The sequence below is a fragment of the Oreochromis niloticus genome, linkage group LG12, assembly GCF_001858045.2.
Source record: "Oreochromis niloticus isolate F11D_XX linkage group LG12, O_niloticus_UMD_NMBU, whole genome shotgun sequence".
Lineage (NCBI taxonomy): Eukaryota > Metazoa > Chordata > Actinopteri > Cichliformes > Cichlidae > Oreochromis > Oreochromis niloticus.
This window is the reverse complement of record NC_031977.2, coordinates 10,402,728-10,423,365: the sequence shown is the minus strand read 5'-3', so window position 1 is coordinate 10,423,365 and position 20,638 is coordinate 10,402,728. Positions and strand designations below refer to the sequence as shown.

At 43.0% G+C, this 20,638-nt stretch overlaps 1 protein-coding gene across 3 annotated transcripts in view; it reads left to right on the top strand.

Moving 5' to 3' along the window:
* ncor2 (nuclear receptor corepressor 2) overlaps positions 1-20,393 on the top strand; it is a 90,621-nt gene extending 70,228 nt beyond the window's left edge. For 2 of the 3 annotated variants that reach the window (XM_005473080.4, XM_013271582.3), the window contains exons 23-46: positions 385-549; positions 691-818; positions 946-1,045; positions 1,228-1,338; positions 1,783-1,886; positions 4,183-4,333; positions 4,473-4,622; positions 4,725-4,817; positions 5,354-5,559; positions 5,653-5,989; positions 6,153-6,344; positions 6,492-6,737; positions 7,428-7,562; positions 7,660-7,950; positions 8,042-8,222; positions 8,372-8,754; positions 10,840-10,958; positions 11,193-11,362; positions 11,509-11,643; positions 12,511-12,653; positions 12,757-12,810; positions 15,483-15,671; positions 17,057-17,236; positions 17,327-20,393. In XM_005473080.4, coding sequence (XP_005473137.1) covers positions 385-549; positions 691-818; positions 946-1,045; positions 1,228-1,338; positions 1,783-1,886; positions 4,183-4,333; positions 4,473-4,622; positions 4,725-4,817; positions 5,354-5,559; positions 5,653-5,989; positions 6,153-6,344; positions 6,492-6,737; positions 7,428-7,562; positions 7,660-7,950; positions 8,042-8,222; positions 8,372-8,754; positions 10,840-10,958; positions 11,193-11,362; positions 11,509-11,643; positions 12,511-12,653; positions 12,757-12,810; positions 15,483-15,671; positions 17,057-17,236; positions 17,327-17,529 — 4,166 coding nt within the window. In that variant the 3' untranslated portion in view covers positions 17,530-20,393. The remainder of the gene's footprint in view (positions 1-384; positions 550-690; positions 819-945; positions 1,046-1,227; positions 1,339-1,782; positions 1,887-4,182; positions 4,334-4,472; positions 4,623-4,724; positions 4,818-5,353; positions 5,560-5,652; positions 5,990-6,152; positions 6,345-6,491; positions 6,738-7,427; positions 7,563-7,659; positions 7,951-8,041; positions 8,223-8,371; positions 8,755-10,839; positions 10,959-11,192; positions 11,363-11,508; positions 11,644-12,510; positions 12,654-12,756; positions 12,811-15,482; positions 15,672-17,056; positions 17,237-17,326) is intronic. The other variant, XM_005473081.4, reaches the window with a different exon arrangement.
* The last annotated feature ends 245 nt before the right edge of the window (positions 20,394-20,638 follow it).

Below are 20,638 nucleotides of genomic sequence, written 5' to 3'. Positions count from 1 at the left end.
ATTTGATGATTTTAAAAATGCTGTGAGGATTTAATGATCTGTGGTTTGGTTATGTCCATTCAGAGCAATGAGAAGCAGTTGCTGCTGCTCCTGCAGAGATTAAGTAGGTTCATCCATTGCCTTTTAACTTCTCCTCAGCTGGATTTCACTTTAAATATTAGCACTGGGATGGTGTGATTGTATTAAATAAGGGTATTAATTCAGTGGCGTGTCACTCTGTCTGGGAAGTAGCATGAGATATTCCTTGTAATTCTTATGACGACAGTGATGAAGGTGTGGACAGTAGTGTGCTGGTAATGGCCAAAGGACAACTTCTTGGATTAGTGGATATCCATTTGTGTGTTGTTACCTGGTCCTGACTCTCCTTGTGTGTCACTGTTGCAGAAAAGCCCCCAGCATTCTCTCCACACAGTGAAGCTAAGAAGCAGGCGCTGGGCCCTGATGACCCGAGGACCTCTAACTTGGGGCGCTCAGTTCTATCCCCTTACCCCGTGTCCCCACGAGACATGGCCAAGAGTAGTCACGACCAGCACCTGCTCCACTTCAACTGTGAGCATTCTCTTTACATAATCTTTTATCTGTACTGTGGGAACTTTTAGCAAATCCGTGTCTACTAAACTTGCTTTTTTAAGCCTTTTTCAAAAGATCAGTTGCTCAAATCTCATTCTCACAATCTCATCCATCTGCCAGCGTTCCAGCCATCAGGCCACCCCTCACTGCCGCAGGACAGCGGAAGGCTAGCAGCAGTGAGACCGCTCACAATGCCAGAGCCTCCACCTCTCATTTCCTCCTCCAAGCCAGGAGGCTCTATCACACAGGTACAGCACCACACCAGTAACATTAAGTAGACATAGTTTGAGAGTAGAAATCATGTAATTGTTTTGATCAGTGTTCCTACATATTGTTCTTATGACCATGTACATTTTTTTTTAATTAAATAAACAGGGCACCCCAGTACAGCTGCACAGCCCAGCTCATGGGTTGGACCATGGGAAGATGCCCTCCGCACCGATGGGGGTGCCTTGGATGGATCAGAGGAAAGGCGGTGAGTAAATCTGGCTGAGGGGATTAATACTCTTTCTCATTATTGTGCCCTGCCCCTCTCAGCCAGGTCTGTCTTCAAAATGAGATTTTACTTTCAGTCAGACTTTTACCTGGATAAATAAAGGATAATAAAATTGTCTCTATTCATTTCGTTCTCTTTTCTCTCTGTAATCTAATATATAGCAGGTGGTTTTCCAATAGTAAAGCAGGAACAGCTGTCCCCTCACAGCTCGTCCTCCCAAGCTGATAACCTGTCAGCCCAAGGGCCAACTCATGATAGTGCTGCTGGACGTGGTGGGTGCTCTGTCTTTTCCCACTGTTTTATTGCCACACTGAGTACAAGCAATAAGCCATAGATTCTGAACAAAGTCAAATCATGACTTGCTTTTTATTCCAGCACACCAAATTGGAGTGACTTTTCTAAATGTACTGAGTGTAACCTAGGCTAGACTTTAAATCTCTCTCCGTCTGGCCATCCATCTATCTGTTTATTATAAAGTCAGTGGGTAGCTGAGTTCACTGATGTTGGGAAAATGTGAAGATTGGGAGAAATTGCCCAAATCTGTATGTGCAGAAGTGATTGTACTCGGTGATGCCTCAACTTTTTCTTTTCGGGTGGTCTTGCAAAACATTTTCAAATATTTATTTCCAGTTAAATGCATTCCACTTTTTTACTCTTAATGTGACTTTACATGTTGGATTATAGTGACAGCGGTCTCTCTCTTACTGTCCTTAAAGCATCTATTTCAGCTGTTCAGGGGGGTAGTATCACTAAAGGCATCCCAGGGACCAGACTGCATCCTGATTCCCCAATTCCCTATCGAGGCGGCTCCATTACTCAGGTGAGTGCTGACCGCTGAAGTAGTCCTTGGTCCTTTTCATAAAGCTGCTATACTGGAGTTAAAAATGCTCCAGTTTAAAGTTCAAAATTGGTACAAAAGACAAACTCTATTCAGAAAATAACAACAGGCTTATTCATATTTTCCAAAGAATTTTACTCATATGAAGGTCCTTGTTTTTCCACTGAAAATACTCATAGGCTGTTGGTTTGATGATGTAACCTACAGATAATCCCTGACCACTGTTACAACTCTCATTGCAACAGTCTCCCATATGTACAGTTTGTTGGGTGGGGCAATCCTCGTGTTTGTTAATAATATTCTGCTGACTCTGTTCTAGTTTGAGTTGTGCATTACAACACAACTGGAAAACGGTTCTCTTCCCCTTTTCGAGGAACCTCCGAGCAACCTTTCAAATTCACTGAACACGCTTATAAATAATTCCCCAGTATGCAGGTTTAGAAGTGACCTGCTTTTATGTTTGACATCATAACTAGCACGTACGGCTAGGATCTAAATCAAATCAGTTTCTTAAGTCAAGCTTAAAAGTCTATTTTTGTTCCTAAGTGAAGATATAAGGAGAGTGCTTTTCAAGCAGTGCTACTCCTGTGCAGTCCTCCAAAATCTCAACTGCACACTGCTCGACATAGATGACACTGTGCATTGGTTGAATGCCGATTTGTTAATAAACAGGCTGGGAAAGGGAACGGAGTGACAGCAGAGATCTCGAGGAAAAGGAGAAAGGAAAAAAAAATCAAAGACAGGAAAAAGTACAACATGAAAAGCAAAGACGGCTTCTGCAGCAGTCTTTGTATGTTAAAACTTTGCTCTTCCTTCTGACTGATGGGCCAACAACAGCCCACGGTCTTGTTATATCACACATTTTTGACACTGCCTCCATCTAGCAAGGCGCTTGCTGGCTCCAACTCTATTCCAACCACATGATTGATGTCATTGACCCTTTTGTGTTATATCTCAAAACATGAATTGGCTTTTATTGACTTTGATATTGACCATGTCTCATATTTCTGTTGGGGAGAATTTTTTTGCAATAATTATCTTTATTGTTTTATTGCCCAGCCCTAGCTCACCATTTCCCCTTGTAATATTGAACTGAAACTAACACTGTTAAATTATGTCAAGGTTCATAGTGACAGCAGCATGTGCAGCTCATACACTGACGGGCCACGCATTGTTAGCAGTACTTCGTTGGTTCATTTTGATGCCGTCACTGGTTTCTGCTCATAAAGTTGAAGGCTTTGTCTTTATGGCTGTTTAAAATCGCCACAGTCAATTTTAGCAGCCTTCATGCGTCTGAGCTTTGTCCTTTTGATGGAAACGATAGCAGCAGAGCCGGTTAGAGGTCATAAGGCTGGTGGATTTCCACGGTGCTGTGACATAACTGCGGCTCTGGGTGGCCCCGTCACCTTAGCAACAGGTACACAATGTACCGCGTCTGTTCCCTCTTTACTTTATCTATTTACTCTAGACGCGGGCAAAACCAGTCATTGATATGCTCACTGTAATATCATATCCAGCTGCCATACTGGCTTCTATCTGCTGTTGTGGATTAGTCAAAGGAGAGATAACTGAAAGTGTAGCATCTCCATTGTTAGAGGGATACCTTTATGTGTGCAGGCTACCGTTCAGTGCACGAATCCATATAGCATTGATGCCTCTTCTTAAAGGGTAGGTGCGGGTAACTTAAGTCAGCACCATCTGATCCTATAATAAGAAACCATGCTAGTCTGGCCTCGTCCTTTCTTGGAAAAGCTGCAAGCAACACAGTAACAATGTTCTCTAAGCTACTACTTTTCATGTCCACTTTAGTGACGTGACTCAAGTTGTGTGAGTGGGTTGACTTGATGATTCCTCTGAAATGTTTAACCTCAAGCTGTACTTATTTTTAACTCAGTGTTTTCCTTCTTTGACATAGTTGAGTCTGATTAGACTCAAGATTAGTCAGCTTAAACTCCCATAGCTGTTTGTTCACTTGCTTTTTGTTTTTTGTTTTTATTAGTGGAGTAATTGTAAATAACAGTTTAATACTCGTGATATAAAGTCTGTAATTTCCATAACATTTTTTGTTATGACGTTGGCACTGTTTAGTTTTACTGAAATGAGGATTGTTAACCAAGTCTGCTTGTAGTCAAGGTTGTCTACTGTCAGGCTTCACTGTCATTTACATATCAAAATCCTAATCAGACTTTTTTTTTTTTGTTTCTCTCACAAGAACAGCTGCTACAGCACACTGATGGTGCAAAGTACAGGTCTCATTTCTTCTTTTTGTTCTCCACAGGGGACGCCGGCTGATTCGCTGTATAAGGGAACCATAGCGCGACTAATGACTGAGGACAGTGCCAGCCGTGTAGAGAGGGAGCGCGATGAGGCCCTGTCTAAAGGACATGTGCTCTATGAGGGCATTAGTGGGCACATTCTCACATATGATCGTAAGCAGAAGGACTTGGTCGCATTGTCCTACTTTTTGCTATGTTGCTTTCAGTTAACCTTAGAAATAATATTGATTCAAATTGCACATACTTTAAGAAATACTGTCAGTATATTTACTGAGATCTTTGTCATTTATAGGCTCAGCATCTCAGACTCCTAAAGATGAGGGCCGAGGTGGAGGGCAGTCTGGGGAACTTCTGGGCCTGAAGCGTCCATATGATGTAATGGAAGGAGGCATCTCGAGGGGAATGCCTATGAGGGAATCGCTGTCTGCTGCCAACTGTGAAGGTAACAGATGACGTATTTAAAGAGGTTTGACTTTATGGTAAGTTCTTTCATAAATAATCAGTCTTACACCTTACCATTCCTTCTTTGGTACCTCCACCTCAGGACTGATTGGACGAACCATGCCTCATGATAGTGACAGTCCCCACCATGCCTCTTACAAGGACACTCATCACATCCGTGGTTCCATCTCACAAGGTAGCAAGCGGTTTACTTACAACAAGATTTTATTTTGAATTCTGATTTCATCCTGGTCAAGTACTTAAAAAAAATTTCCTCAAGCAGAACATACATTAAAGGAGAATGTTAATGCAGCCTGTGTTTTTGGCGACTCCAGAAAAGACTGATGCCGCTTTACCAGTCACCATTGGTTTTGTGATGATGCATGGTTAAAGCCATAGCAGGTTAATGATTGATGTAGTCTGTGCTCTCATTTCATCTGACTCAACTCTCAGAGCTCCCTTCAGTGAACTGAAAGACGAATTTTTCTTTTGTTTCTTACTTTTCAGTAATTGGATAGTGCTAGCTAACCTGAAGTTATTTGCCTAAAGAGCAGCACTTTAAGCAGATCTCGAACCCCAGGTTGTTCAGCTAAACTTATAAAACCTTTGTGTCTGTCGCTCGTGTTTCTTTATCCTTCGGCTCACTTCCGGCTAAATTATGAAGAGAAATTAGAACAGTAGGCTTCCTGCTCTTGTTTGAAGATTAATAATATTCATATATTAAAATTTCAGGTATACCTCGTCATCTAGATCAGGATAGCTACATGAGGAGGGAACCTAAACAGATGAAACGAGAGAGCCCCCCACCTCGTGGGCCTGGCTCTTTGTCTGATCCTATGAAAGGCCGAGAGACTATAGTGAAGGAGGCTGGGCGCTCTATCCACCTCATTCCCAGGGAAGAGCTCCGACAGCCTGCCAAGGAGGGCATCATTGTACAGGTACACACTAAAGATAATGCTAATGACACATGTAGAGACAATCAAATACTTCATGCTTGCTAACAGAGTTAATTCCCATTGTGGTCTCTGAAGGGAGCATCCATGAAGCAGGAGGTGGCTAGTTCAGGGAAACGTCACGATGTCCGCTCCATCATGGGCAGTCCCTACCACGGTACACAGTCACACCTGGAGATGCGTACTGAGAGAAGCCGATATGAAGACGCACCTAAAGGGCGCCCCAGTGCAGTGGTCAGTACAGCTAGCCCCATATCGCGCTCTTCTCCGCTAACGCTGGGGTCAGAGCAGGGTGGCAAAGCCCATCACAGTCCAGTGGGCTACGATGATAAAGGAGCCTTAAGGACACCTTACCCTGGATCCTCTCATCGTGGCTCCCCACTGTCCAGGGAGGCAGGTCAAAGGCAGCACGAGGGTAAGTATATCACATGCGTAAAAGATTGAGAGTTTGTAATCTAAACTAAAAAAGAACCAAGAAGCATATGAAAATGCACAAGTCTTGTATATGTGTGGCAGGCATGTAAAAGAGTTGTTGTGTACTAAAAATTATTCTATTTCCTTGTTTTTTTTCCCACCAGTTTCCAGTAAGAATCTGACTCAGGAGCGTAAAGCCACACCAACCCCCAGAGAGATGACTACCACCAAATCACCACTTTCCACTCTTCCAGATCAGCAGACCCTGTTTCCGGGTCTGGGACCTGAGATGTACCGTCACATTTCCTTAGCCTTTGATCCTTCTGCACTGGGTCGTAGTATCCCAATCGACTCAGGTACTGTGTCCATTATACATGTTGCCCCCATCCTCATTAGAGAACAGTTTAATCATCTGCACAGCATTTGTGTGATAATCTGATCAGAGTTTTGCTTCAAGTCGAGTGACTTCCTGACAGATGATCTTCTTGTTTTATATACAACAGCATACTACTTGCATAGGCCCCTCGCTTCCGGCGCTCCATACTCTCCCCACTACCCCTACATCATCCGTGGCTTTCCTGACACCGCCGCCCTGGAGAACCGGCAGACGCTGCTCAACGACTATATCACTTCTCAGCAGATGCATCAGTGGCCTGCAGCTGCTGCCATGGCTGCACAGCGCTCATCTGAAATCATGAGGGGCATTCCTTCACGTGACCAGGCTGTCCCCCTGCCCTACCCTCCTCGGGGTAAGGCTAATACTCAGTCATTTGTCGCCGTTGATCGGTAAACTGAAAGTGCAGTCAAATGTGCTGCACCTGCACTACGAATACAAATAGGAGTATGAAACAACAGCAGGGTGGTTGTTAATAGAAGCACCTGCAAGCCAAAATTTAATGTTAGTGCTGTTCATGCTCTGAGTTATTTAGATCAGTTTGGTGGACAGTTTATTTATAGTCAGCTGGTGTGTTGTAATAAAGCAGCGTTTAATTTCGATCACACTCTGTGGGAGAGTCTTATTTTCCTTTATTATGGCATTTTCCACATTTTTCCACAAAAACAAATAAATATAATGCAAAAAAACTGAACTGCATTAGGGGTTGCCGAAAATTTGTCATGTAGGATAATTGAGGGAGCTACCAGTCAGATTAGTTTCCAATATAACCCATTGAAGGAACACATCTTGACTCATTTATTACTTTGTCTTAGAACACTAGAGCAGAATCTAATAAGTTAAAAAAGGGTTTATGTTTCAGTAATTTGCTTCCGCTTTCCCATTTATCTGTCAAAAATATAGAATTTCACATAGTCAGTCCATCATTTCAGATTTAATAAATATAAATATCATCACATTCCCTCATAAAACATTTGCATCACTGTTGAGAGCCTCTCATTACCTTTTATGCCCTGTAATCAGCTGACCCTTCTCTGTCCTCTAGGGATCATCGATCTTTCTCAGGTACCACACATACTGGTCCCTCCCACTCAAGGGACAGTGGATCGCATCCCTTACATCCCTGGGACGAGCGCCGCCTTCCCTGGCAGACCTTACACCACCTCTCCCATCTCACCCGGTACAGTTCATTTCACACAAGCAGACTCGCACAATAAATATGTTGCACTCTTTTTATTTCTAAGCTTCTCTATCTCTCCCTTTTTTTGCATGTGCAGTTGGCTCCTCACACATGAGCAAAATGCAAGGCACGGCCTCATCTTTAGAGCGTGAAAGAGACCGTGAACGTGACAGGGAGCGGGAGCGCGAAAGTGAGAGGGAGCGGGAACGGGAAAAGGAGAGGGAGCGCGAACGTGAACGGGACCGTCAGAGAGATCGGGAAAAGGAAAGGGAGCGCGAACGGGACCGCGAAAGGCAAAGGGACCGGGAGAGAGAGAGGGATCGAGAGCGTGAGAGAGATAAGGGCGGCTCTATTGGAAATGTGGAGCATGCCCCCATCTGGCGACCAGGTGTGGAGAATATGGTGTTCTTCATTTTTATTTAAGTTATGAATGTAGTTTGGAATTTGTAAAGTTATACGCGCCTGTTTCTGCTACTTAGGTACAGAGCACAGCTTGTCAAGCAGCAGCAGCAGCGTAAGACCTGCGTCCCAGCCGCACAGCCACCAGCACTCCCCAGTGTCGCCTCGTACCCAGGAAAACGTCCAGCAGAGGCCAAGTGTCCTGCACACTGGGGGGAAAAGTCTTTCTGTCAACGAACACTCCGGCTCATCTGTGTTACGGTAAACTGAACTTTAACACAGAAAATTTGAATAAACAGATTAAAAGTTGTATGCTGGTTTTTTTTTTTGTTTGTTTGTTTGGTTGGTTGGTTGGTTGGTTGGTTTTATAAATACAATCCGCTTTTTTAAATGTGTGTTTGCTTTGTTAGGTCCATGCCCTCAGGGTCATCCCACTACCAAGGTTACCCTAGCCATATCCAAAGGACAGGTGTGCTTTCTGAGGCCTACCCAACTGCCATGGATTTAAACGCACCCAAAGAGCAGAGTCGCGATGCAGGCAAAAACAGGGGAGGTCTACCCAAACATTTTCAGGACCAGCATGGCCCATCCAGTAAATCGGACCCCAAGCTGTCCAGCCCCAGCCCAGGTGGAATATACCCCGGGTCTTATACCTCTGCTTCAGGCCGTCCCCAGCACCTGCTGCCTCCGCAGTCAGACAACCCTCCTGGCCGTGGAGAAAGCGGTACACCTAGTAGGGAAAAGACTCAAAACAAACCGATGTCCATTCAGGAACAAGAGCTCCGATCACTCGGTAAGACCACCATGACTGCGGCCAACTTCATAAACGCGATTATTATGCGTCAAATTTCTTGTGAAACGGGGATGCCAGAGATGGGCTCGCTTGTTGCCAGCAGCGCCACTGATGGTAAGACGCTCTGGATCCCAGGGGTCCCCCCCATCACCCAGACCCACTCCCCCGTCAGTCTGTGGCCTACTGCACGCTGTGGTGGTTGGCATTATCAGATCAGCCCAATTCATTTACATTTTTTGTTTCAATGCTGTAGTTTGTTTTGGTTTTTTTGCCTTTTTTCCCAGTTTCTCCCTTTTATAGACTTAAAGTCCACCAAGGGTGCCCTCTGGAAAGCCTTACTTCTAGCTTTTCCAAATTGGACATTACTTGTTTAGATTAAATTTTTAAAAGAATTTGGCGAGTTTTGATAGCGTTTTCGTGATAACTTGATTTTTCCAAGAAGATCCTAGGTGTCCTTTAAGGTAGCTAAAGCTGGTGGGACATTTAGGTTGAGCATCCCTTGCTGCTTATGTTCATTTTATTTCCTAAGAGGATGTGACTTGAATTTAACATGTGGCACCCTCCTCCCTGCCATTCGGCTGCTTACATTAAGAAAATATTTCACCACAGACAGTTAGATCAGAAGTTAGATCATCAGAGTAGTATTTTTATACCCTCTGTTCAGTAAGACTGCTGTAATTGAAACATATGTAACTCAGATGAAAAAGAACATTGAAATAGAAAATTGGTCTGATAGATTCATTAAACAGGAAAAGCATTTCCATCCACCAAACTCACTCCCTGGGGTCCCAGAGTGCACCAGTGTTGCAGAGAAGGCAGGTGGGAAGGGGAAGTAACACAGCAAAGACCGGAGACACTTTCAGCGAATCAGGGGAAGGGGGTACTACAGCTTCTGGCCTTCCAAATCTGTGCATGTTCCTGTTTTACTGCTCACTGTAATTTATGCTGATTTATTTAGGTTTCTTTTTTTTTGCCCCCCCACACACACACTCACCACAAGCGCTAAACACATCTTTCTCTCTCGGTCAAGCCTTTGGGGAGTTTCTGTCATTTGGAATGTGATTCTGTTTTGTGGTTTTCTGCTTGTAGAATAGTGTTTTTTATACAAGGCTTTAAGACAAGTGCATGCTGAGGTTGAATGGATGTTGCGAGCTAATGTACTCGGGAAGCATGCTTCTCAAAGCTGATGGTTGAGCTAGATGACAACACCAAGATGATGTTGTTCACAAAACAGTAGATGGATCCACAGAGAGAAATACAGGTGCTTATAAAGCTGCTGCTGAAATGAACCCAGAGTCTCTCATGTGTTTTCTAGCTAACAAGAAAAGGCAGAGCATGCTGTCCCCACAGGATCACTCGTTCCCTCTCTGGGATTCACAGAGTCAATCCTGGTCCCCTCTTTCTACTTACATCATCCTCTGAAATGAATAATGTAGTGTAAGAGTTGTGTAAGAAAAACACGTAGCGAGATATGACACACAAGGGACACAAAGTCTTGAAATCCATGTGCTGTAGTGCTCTCGAGAGCTTAAAGGGAGAATGTTTTAGACCATTGACTGAATGGAGTTTCTGGAGTTACGTTTTGTACTCTAGTATGATAGTAATAGCCTATTTCTATTCATAACATGCAGTACACACTTTTACATCCTCCTTTACGTCCCTTATTCAGGGGCTTAAAAAGTTACTTTCTGAACTTCTTCATTTGAGTTACTGATGCAAAACCTGTCAATTTTAGCACAGTTTCTGGTCAAAGATGAGTTTGCCAAGCCTGTATGCAAAGTGTGCACTGAAAATATCTTGAGCAGCTCTTCACACTTACTCATATTTAGAGATATTTTCTTTTTCTTCTTCTTCTTTTATTTTTTTCAAAGCTTGCACCTTGAGCTTACGAAAGTCTGGATGAGTGTAGAGACATTTCAGGAAAAAAAAATGCATGTTTTCATTAGGACATTCCAAAGGTTTGGAATTATGTCACCTTAACCTGAAAATCCAAACTAATTTTTAAAACGTGTGGGTGTGCTTTTTGCCTGTCTCTGTATGTGTGTGTGCGTGCGTGCTTGTTTGTTTTCTGTTTTCGACTCTTAGCTATGTCACACAGTCTTTACCGTCCTCCGTCTGAAGAGAGACTGTCTCCAGGCCAGCAGCCCCAGTCCCCTTGTGTCAAAGGCAGCCAAAGGGTGGTCACTCTGGCACAGCACATCAGCGTAAGCCCTCTCAACTACTGCATGACAAACAGCAAAATAATCTAATATCAAACGATAATAATTAGAAGTGCTTTATAAAAGAAGTTGGCGTTTGTATTAAAGCAAATGCATGCATGTCGAATGTGTTTAGTTTTCTTTAGAGTAAAATAAAATCCTTACACACAGGTCTCCTGATAGAGTTTATCTCGGACAGTGTTGTGTAATGTCTTATGTTGATAATCTTCACCCAAACAGGAGGTGATAACTAAAGACTACAGGCAGAGCCAGCAGCAAAGCTACCACGGTTCTCCTGTCCTGGACTTGACCCGTCCACCCAGTGCCTCCCAGCCTCCTCCCACTTCACAGGAGTCTGCTCAGGGGACCCGCTATGCCGAGGGACCTGGTGGAGAACGCAACAGAGACCGGTAGGAATCCCTGTTGGTTACAATTAGTACATCTAACCTTTTGTCACTGATGTTAAAAATATATTAAATAAGTGATAAATAGATTTTTATGTCATAGAATATATGTAATGGATAATCAGAGTTATGGTATACATGCTGTTTTCCAGATCTCCACCTCAGCCTAAAACATCACCTGTCAGTGTTTCTATTGACGGAATCGAACCGGTGTCTCCTGCTGGAGCCAACTCTGAACCTGAAGTCCAGAGAGGAGCCTCCTACCCCAGCGAGCAGGGAGAACAAGGGTAAGTTTGGACTTGGGTTGGAGCAGCAGCATGAAAGTCAAGAGTCCGCTCCAAAAAGTCCATTATGAGTACAGTTTATTTACATTTAGCACCACTAATTATATTATTTCACTGAGCAAATTCTGTAACACAACGTCAAAATTTGGGTCCTGGTCATGAAATACTAGCCTACTGTTTTATGGTTGCATATATACTGTACCTGTCACATGTGTATGTGTAGTTTAGTCATGTTTAAAGGACAGTGACAGACTCTGACATTGGATTGTGGTTTCCTGAGTTTCTGCTCCAGATAACCGAGTTGCTTCTGGGTTAATAAACCTACTTTTAATTTTCTTCAGTCAGAGAAAGAGGAAACTTTAATGACTGCGTATCTGTTTGGTAGCCTCGTTGCACTGGAAAGGTTTTTACAACCGAAGTGGGTGGCACGATTGTCACGTAATCCTCGGGGCCATAAATTGTGATTGCCAGGTTTCACGATTTATTAACAACTGATTGTGCTGTGTTTCATCTCTGAGGTAGGAGAAAGGAGGAGCTTTAATGCCAATAAAGAGCATCCGCTCCTTGATAAGGTGGCATGACCTGATGCCTTGAATGTAGCACCTTAACTGTTTAGGAAATTCTCAGTATAGAAGGCAGCTACCACAGCTGAGTACAAAAAAATGTGGGCTTGCCTTGTCGTCACAGCAGTGCACAGCAGACGATAGTTGGATAAATGAGTGGTTTTTGTTGTTGTTTTGGATTTTTTTGCAATTTTAAAATGATGAAGCCCTTATATTTACACGTGTGCTTATTAAATTTTCTTGTCACAGGAGTCGGGTTAGTTTGTGTTTGTGTGCATGTTCACATCATAGTACTTCTCTTCTACAGGATGGGTTCCCACTCTCCTCCAAATGCCTCCCAGCCTCCTGCCTTCTTCAGCAAACTGACTGAGAGCAACTCGGCTATTGTGAAATCAAAGAAACAGGAAATCATCAAGAAGATGACAGTAGTGGGAAGTGAGACTGATTTCAGTAAGTCTGACCTCAGGACTGGTCTTACCGAGTGCTCAGTGGTAAACAATGTTATTTTAATTTAAATGGAGCAGTTAATAAGAAACCCTGTTTACACTTTCAGATGCTGGTCAGCCTGGAACAGAAATCTTCAATATGCCAGCATCTACAACTGCAGGTAATCATTTAAGCCACATTGCTATTAATAAACAGCAGAACAATGAGCGAACGTTTAGGCCGAGATACCCGTGCCTTCTTGATAATAATGGATCGGCAGCTTTATCAAAGAATTGCATAGCTGGCATCATCTCCAAACAAAAATAATTTTGCTTTTTCATAAAGTCAAACATTCCAAATGCAACTTGCGCTTGATCTTCCTTTGTGTGGTAATGAAGGGTCTGCAAGAGGCAGATGCTGCATGAGTGTGAAGTAAAATAAACATGGAAAGAAATCAGTCATGTTGATATTGTTGACCAATTGCAGAAATGTCATTTTAGCTCGGTTTTGTTTGAAAAACCGGCCTTTGTACTTACGCAACTACACCACATTTGATTTAGGTTTAAGAAGATTAATGTCCACCACCTTGGCAGACTTTAATCTGTTATGGATCACATCTATCAGCTGCTCACTGGGGAACAGCGCTAGCTGCATGTTTTCAAGTTCTGCTCAAGTGTGCTGCAGCTGCAGTGTAGGCTTGACTTGGTCTCCTACTTGTTAGATATGAGAAATTATATGAGAGCATCTATACATGTTACCTTCCCAGTTTAAATTCCTCTTACATTCTTCCATCGGTGAGGAAGCGTTAGCTAACAGCCCATTTCTGTGTGCAGACACAAAGCTCTGATTTGAAGGCTAGCTTTGGCTCATTACCAACCACAGTACTTAAGGCTCTGTATCAGCAAACTGTGCTCTTGGAGACTTGTACTGTTACGCAAAGTCAGTTTTGTGTACTTTGGCACGTCACAACCGTGCAAGAGGCAGCCACGAAAGCTTGAAGACGTGCAGCTTAATGCACCGCTAGAATCAGTCAATGATGGGTGTGGTTGGGTACATGTCTGAGAGCATTGTGGGTGGTGGTGGGCTCCATTTCTCTGTAAGACGATCGTCTTCTGCAGTTTTATGCTAGCCTGTGAATTCCTCTGTTGCTTAAATTTGAATTTAAACGCATAGTTTGAATAAAACAGCCCTGACAATTATGACCCGGTTTACTAACCGTTTCTGAAAGTGTTTAACAAAACGTTTGTTTTGTTTTTGCCAGAGCTGCAGTTTGCAACTGAAACAGTAGTGGACTGAATGAATATGTATTTGTAGTAGTTTTCCTTTCAGAGCACGATATTTAGGAAGCAGATGATTTAAACTAACCACACAAAGCAATTTACTGCATCAATCTTTAATGCCAGGGGAGGAAAGCATGTCTTAGTTTGTGCCTGACATAGCTGTGATATATGACACTAGGAGTGTTAATTTATTTGGGATGCAAGTGGGAGATGTTGGCAGTATTATAGGCACAGGTGGATTGTTCAAGCGTGTGTTGCCTTTGCTTTGGCTCGGTCCTGCAGAATGTTTAGACCTGAGCCTCACACATTTCTGCTGTGTAAAAAGGCTGGTATCTTAATGTAACTGAGCCAAGCTTGAAGTGAGTTGTTAGGAGGAAAACATTACCTGATACAAGAGGTATACATGACAGAGATGTATTACAGGCAGCAAAGGTACTTTTAGCAGTAACAGATTTCAGTTTTTGTCATATTTCTACAGAATTCGGTGCATAAAGAAAACTTTTACTCAGCACACCTTGATGTATATACACTTCTCTCTAGTAATCAGTCATAGCATATTCAGATTTTCCTGAACTCCAAACAGTACCTGTCAGGTTGTGACAGAAGAGCACGCTTTTATATCAGAGCAAATATTTCTTCAGCTGTCGATCACTGATCTAAATTGCTGTGCTGTTTCTGAAGAGGAACACATGCTTGAAATCTGCGCTTATACTCTGTGTGCATTCCTCGCTCTCTCAGCCAGTCTTCTAGATTTTGCAAATCTATCATGAATTAAAAATGATGCTTTGATTCTGGAATAATTTTTTGCACTAATTTTGTTCTCTTAGTCAGTTTGGTCCCCAAACAATGAATCTTCTGTCATTTCCTAAATAAATTTTTATGTTTTTTTGTTTTTTGGTCTTTTCATCTTGAAGATAAAGAACAAGTTTTAGTAAGTCCGTTAGAAATCTAAAACCAGGACAGAGTTGGAAATTGGCTTTAGTAAACACTGAGTGGAGTTTTCTGGTTTCTCCACAGTCCTCTGCGCTCTAACGCAGGTGCTAATAAGTGTGAACTGAAGCTGCTCAGTGGTTTTAAATTTAACAGGTGTTTTGCATAGTGGCCTACACCAAGGCTTTGATTGCTCTTTCAGTAACGAAGGTTCTTGTTGCCAGAACATTTATTTTTAACTTAACCTGGTTTCACTGCCTCTGCTGATGTGCTGTCTCTTTGCTGTCATGTGTGCGTGCGTGCGTGCGTGCGTGTGTGTGTGTGTGTGTGTGTGTGTGTGTGTGTGTGTGTGTGTGAGAGAGACGAGGCTGCAACTCAACCATTTAAAAAAAAAAAAAAAAAAAAAAAATCACTCAAATTAATTTACAGATGTAACATTAAGTACAAGTGTGAAACACTCACGCTGGTGTAAAGTGTATACCGACAATTAGAAATCCTGTATTTTTTTGATATCTGACACTATTCACTGCTGATGCTCTTCGTCCTCCCTAATGACACATTTTTACTTTTCTGACCTTTTTGCATCTCAGTGTTCTGATTTTCGGCCAACTATTAACATTTATAATGATCTCTTCTTTCACAGGACCTGTAAACGTCCGCCATAACCCAGCCCCAGAAACGCCTGGTAACTCAATAGGCCTGGAGGCCATTATAAGAAAGGCTTTGATGGGCAATTATGATCAATCTGAGGAGCGCTCTCCATCCAACGCCGCTACCCCGCTGAGCTCCGGTTTGTCTGCAGAGGGGCGGGTTGAAGACTCTTTGTCACAAGGTGCCAACACTTAAGATACCTTCATACATAATCTGGTTTGGATCAAATCCAAACCAGATAAGGTTCAAATTTTACACCTACACTATATTTTTATAGAATTTGCATCCCTGCCATCTGATCAATGGCACCTTGTATCGTCCTTGTATCATGTTACCTAACGTTTGGCATATATATGGAAATCTCTGTGGCCAGCATTTCTATTTTTGGGGTGGTGTTTCTACTTAAACGGATGTCTCCATTTTAACAATTTGTCTAACATGCTTCTCATTTATAGTAATAAATATTATTAGTTAGGTGTATTATATGCAGCGGTGCACACAAGTGGTCCGCAGGTGCGCATCCGCTGTCAAAATAAAAGACTTGCACCAGATAAGAAGTTGCAATGCGCGTTCGCGTACATATAAAAGGCACTGTTTTTGTCTGCTAGAGTGGGATTTTCACGGCATATTCTGCACCACAACTCTGTGCGTTCATCATTTGTTTGAAGCCAGCTCACCTCCTGCAACCACTTCTCCGAGAATACGCGCTTCTTTTGCGGTTCAGACTCCTTCTGACATTTCTTTGGAGGTGGAGGAACACCAAAGTAATTGCTTAAAGGAGCTTCTTCGACATCTTTAAGAGTTCTAAACAAATGTCTGTCCTCCTCCAGAAAATCTTATGTATGCAAACGCGCATTGCAACTTCTTATCTGGTGCACGTCTTTTATTTTGACAGCAAATGTGCACCTGCGGACCACTTACGTGCACCCCTGATTATATGATCTGTTGTGCAACTGTGCCGAAGTGTATTTTTGGGTTAAAGCAACATTTAAGCCATAAAGGAAGCACTATGGAGTCCTGTTCTCCATTTGTTGCCTAAAAGTTCAAAGTCAACTGGCTGATTGAGGATCAGTTGATTGCGGGTGTACTGATCTGGTTTGTTTGGTTCTTCAGACTAATTCATTGCATGAGGATGGACTAGATTGGACAAAATAAAATAACACAATTCATAGTAGTTTGGTGGAAAGCAGCTGGAAATATAATCACATTTGTCTCCTAATGTGGGCTGCATACACTTTACACATATCAATGCTCTTGTCATTGTCAATACACCGATTGCAACCCGTTCCTCACCCAAGAATAGAGCAGCGGCGCTTGTCCTAATTTTCCTGAAATTACACAGTTTAGCTCTGTCTGTAATCTTGTTTACATTGATTAAACCTGCTCCTGAGTACGTTAGGCGTTACTCATGTGTTGCTCTGAGATCTGCTGTGAAGGACAGAACCATACACATAAACATTAATGTGGGAAACTATAGTTTATGTGGCCAAAGGTGGCTCAGAATAAGCATCTTTAAACGGAGTATACTTTAGACTCACATCGGCGCTTGGTCTCCTCTGTTTGCAGGAGGCGCAAAGTCCTCGAAGGGTAGTGGACGCTCTAATGGGCGCAAGGCAAAGTCTCCAGGACCGGGGCTTTCAGGAGGTGAGAGACCTTCCTCTGTGTCCTCGGTCCACTCAGAGGGAGACTGCAACAGGCGAACCCCACTCACCAACCGTGTCTGGGAAGACCGGCCTTTGTCTGCAGGTATAAACCTTTGTGACACTGATTTCATATGAGATCCAGTAGGAGCAGCATGAACACTTGATAACAACTCTTTGGTTTTGCTCTCTGCAGGTTCAACACCAACTCCGTTTCCATGCAACCCGCTGATCATGCGTTACCCCAGCGGACCGGTGCCTGCTCATTCACCCTCCTCTGGCCAACAAGGGAGCCAGGGACCAGGGTCCGGACCCGGACAGGGTCGCCCCTCCTGGGGGGAGGAGGAGCACAAACCTCTGCTCATGTCTCAATATGAGACCCTGTCCGACAGCGAGTGACTGGAAACGCCAGATTTAACAGGACCTGCGTACGGTCACTCACCTACACAAACACGGCATCCGCAGACCTTCCCACACCATTCCAACACGCATTTCCTCCATCGGTCATCGAGAATGGATCGCGTCCTCCTCTCATGCACCTGATACGCCAAACAGCGACGAAGTGGAACACTGCTGCACCCCCCGTGCATGCATGTGTGCACGCACGTGTATGTATGTTTGCGCTTACATGTTATGCATTCACTCCAGGACTGCTCCAAAGGACAAATCACTTTTTGTTTTTTTTGTTTTTTCTTCTTATTTTACTACTTTTCCTCACTGGCCTTATCGATATACACACACATGGACCTCCACCCTTTGCGGGTATCCTGGTCTAATGTTTTTACACTTGTGTGGAAGGGACTGAGATTGTGTCGTTGTCTGGTCAGGAGGCCGATGACTGCTGCTCTAGTGACAGATGATTTGACCTGAGAGCAGCGGCATGCACACGGAGGACCCTCTCGTATTTCTTCATGGTGAACTCGAGGTGCACGTGGCCCGCGCACTGCTACCACTACAAGAACACAGGCGAGGGTGGACAGGAGGAGAATCGACATGTTTTGTTTTTTCCTTGTTTTTTTTTTTTTTCGGATTTGTTTTTTTTACTTTAAATTCTGTCAGTCCAGTCCTGTGTTTGGTGAGCTGAGACCTTTAGTACATTTTGATGGTGAACTTTTGATGGTGTCATTTTGTTGTAAGGGTGTATCTTTTTTGCGGGGGGGTGGGGCAGAGATTGTTATGTGGGTGGGTCATATCATTGGTTTACAGGGTAAACATGCTGTTCATTGCTGATGTCGTCACATAGTGGGGAGGGCCCTGGAGAAAAGGCAAAGCCCTAGTTTGACTTCAGGAATCCATGTGCGGAGAGATGATTTGCCAGATGGATGGCACTGAGACAAGTGACACTTTCTCACTGTTTTTTTTTTTTTATTTTATTTTTTTATATTAACCATGTCTGTGTTTGTTGAAACGGTTTTTTGGATATTAAGCACTTAGTTGTCAATCTGTTCACAATGGCATTTAAGAATCTGTTTCCTGTGGCAGATGGGGAAAAAAATAATGGACCCAAGAACTGCGTCGAAAATCCCACTGTGGAGGTCTCCTTCAACATCTGCTCGTTTTGTTTTTTGGTCTTGCCACCTCTATTGTGTAGCTCCCCCGCACTCAAAGCGACAATCACATTTCGGTGATCGATGACTTAAGCCGCTTCGAGCCAGTTTGCAGACCAAACTTAAAGCTGCTAAAAGGCGAATTCCACAGCATCACTTGAGTTTCCTTGCATTAAAAAAGGTGACTTTAAAGAATTAAAAAAGAAGCCATCCTTCTATGACTCTTGGTCCATGGCAGCGTCGGGTTCACCTGGCCTGCTGGTATCCCGTCTCGAAGCTGTCGTGATGATCTGACCTCTGACCTTTTGCTGCCCAAAAGAGGCGCTGAGACTCGACTCCTCATCCAGGCAGATTTTGTACAGTTATGAGATATTCTTAGTGTTAAGTGCCATTTATTTTACAATATACAGTACTGAAGTTATCAAGTGACGCACAATTTTTCTTTTTAGCCCCCACATGCCGGGATTTATACTGTCCACACAGGGAAATGTAAAACAAAAAGCAAACAAAGAGATAAACAAATGAAACATCTTTTTTCCCTCCCTTCCCAATCCATCACTGCCTTAGCTTTTAAATGTTTCACTCATTAGATTTATACACTAAACAAGACAAAACTGTGTCAAAGGACGGCTTACCTGGGCCTGCATCAGATGTTTTCTTAAACAGAGACCTATGACAAATTAATTCAAGTGTACTTCATTGCAGCTCCTGAGTTTGTACGAGTCAGAGGAGGTGGAGGGGCGAGGCGTTCAGAAGCATCCTGGTAGTTTTTACACGACGATATCTCACAATTTTAGCACATTTTCGTGCAGCGTTTTAAAGGTCACCCTAACTCTGTAAATTGATGTGAAAAGCTTGTTTTTCCTTCCCTGCCTGGGACTGGGAAGCAGCGGCAGTAAGCTCGTGATACTCGCAACACAAACATGACTGTTATAGGACTACCTCCTCTCCCTCCTTCATCCTACCTGTTGACGGTGAAGCATCTAGCTGGCCTTACCTGCAAAAAGCTCATCTCAGCTGTGTTTGAGGTCTCTTTCTTTCCTTTCTTTTAGTTTTTATTTTAAAGTTGTTGGGATTTTTTCTGTCAAGACTGATGGATGGTTTATTTCATCAGGCACGGCAGAAACACAGCCAGGCCTTGTGCATTGGTCTCTGCGTGTCTATCACTTATCCACTGATGAAATTTAAGAATGTGACGCTAAACAGACTAAGCCATATCCAGCTGTTCCCTGACTAATACGTTTTTTGGTTTTTTTTAAGTATACTAAAAATGAATTTTAACATGTATCCATTTTGTTTTTGTTCTCACTGTTTGTTCAGTGCACGCCTGTTTCATTTGAAACCAGATTAATCATTCAAACCTAAAAGGACAAAGGTGATTGCTGATGGTGTTCCCTGGACTGTCCAGTGGTGGGGGGTTGGGGGAGGGAGGGGTGGGGGATTGACAAACAACACATTGTTCAACCATTTTGTGCATTTTTTTTTTTTAATTATAACCCACTGTATAATAGCAAGGATTGTATATACAACTGAAGAGATGTAAATATTTATGTGGCTTGCTTCGAGGTTGGTATTACAAAAAAAAAAGAAAGAAAGAAGAAATATTCACATGGTTAAATTCTACATGCCCACCAGCAAGCTTTGTGGATAGCAGTGTAAAAATGAAAAACAAAAGAGACACTGCCTTAATGTTTAAATAAAAAGCTTATTGCCATTCATGGTCTCATTCTTGTTATTTATTGGCAGTGGCTTTGATTGAGGGACTGCCGTTTTCCATTTGTTCTTATTATTGGAGCCTAAAGTAATGGCGGTTGATTTACAGCAGGGGGCGGTACACGCAAATATTTCAGTTGCATGTTGAATGTGTTGTTGTGGAAGATTTTTTTTTCTTCTTCTTTCTTAAACAGAAGAATTGAAGAAAATAGGTCGAGCTGCATTTTAAATAATTTTAATGTTGCCGC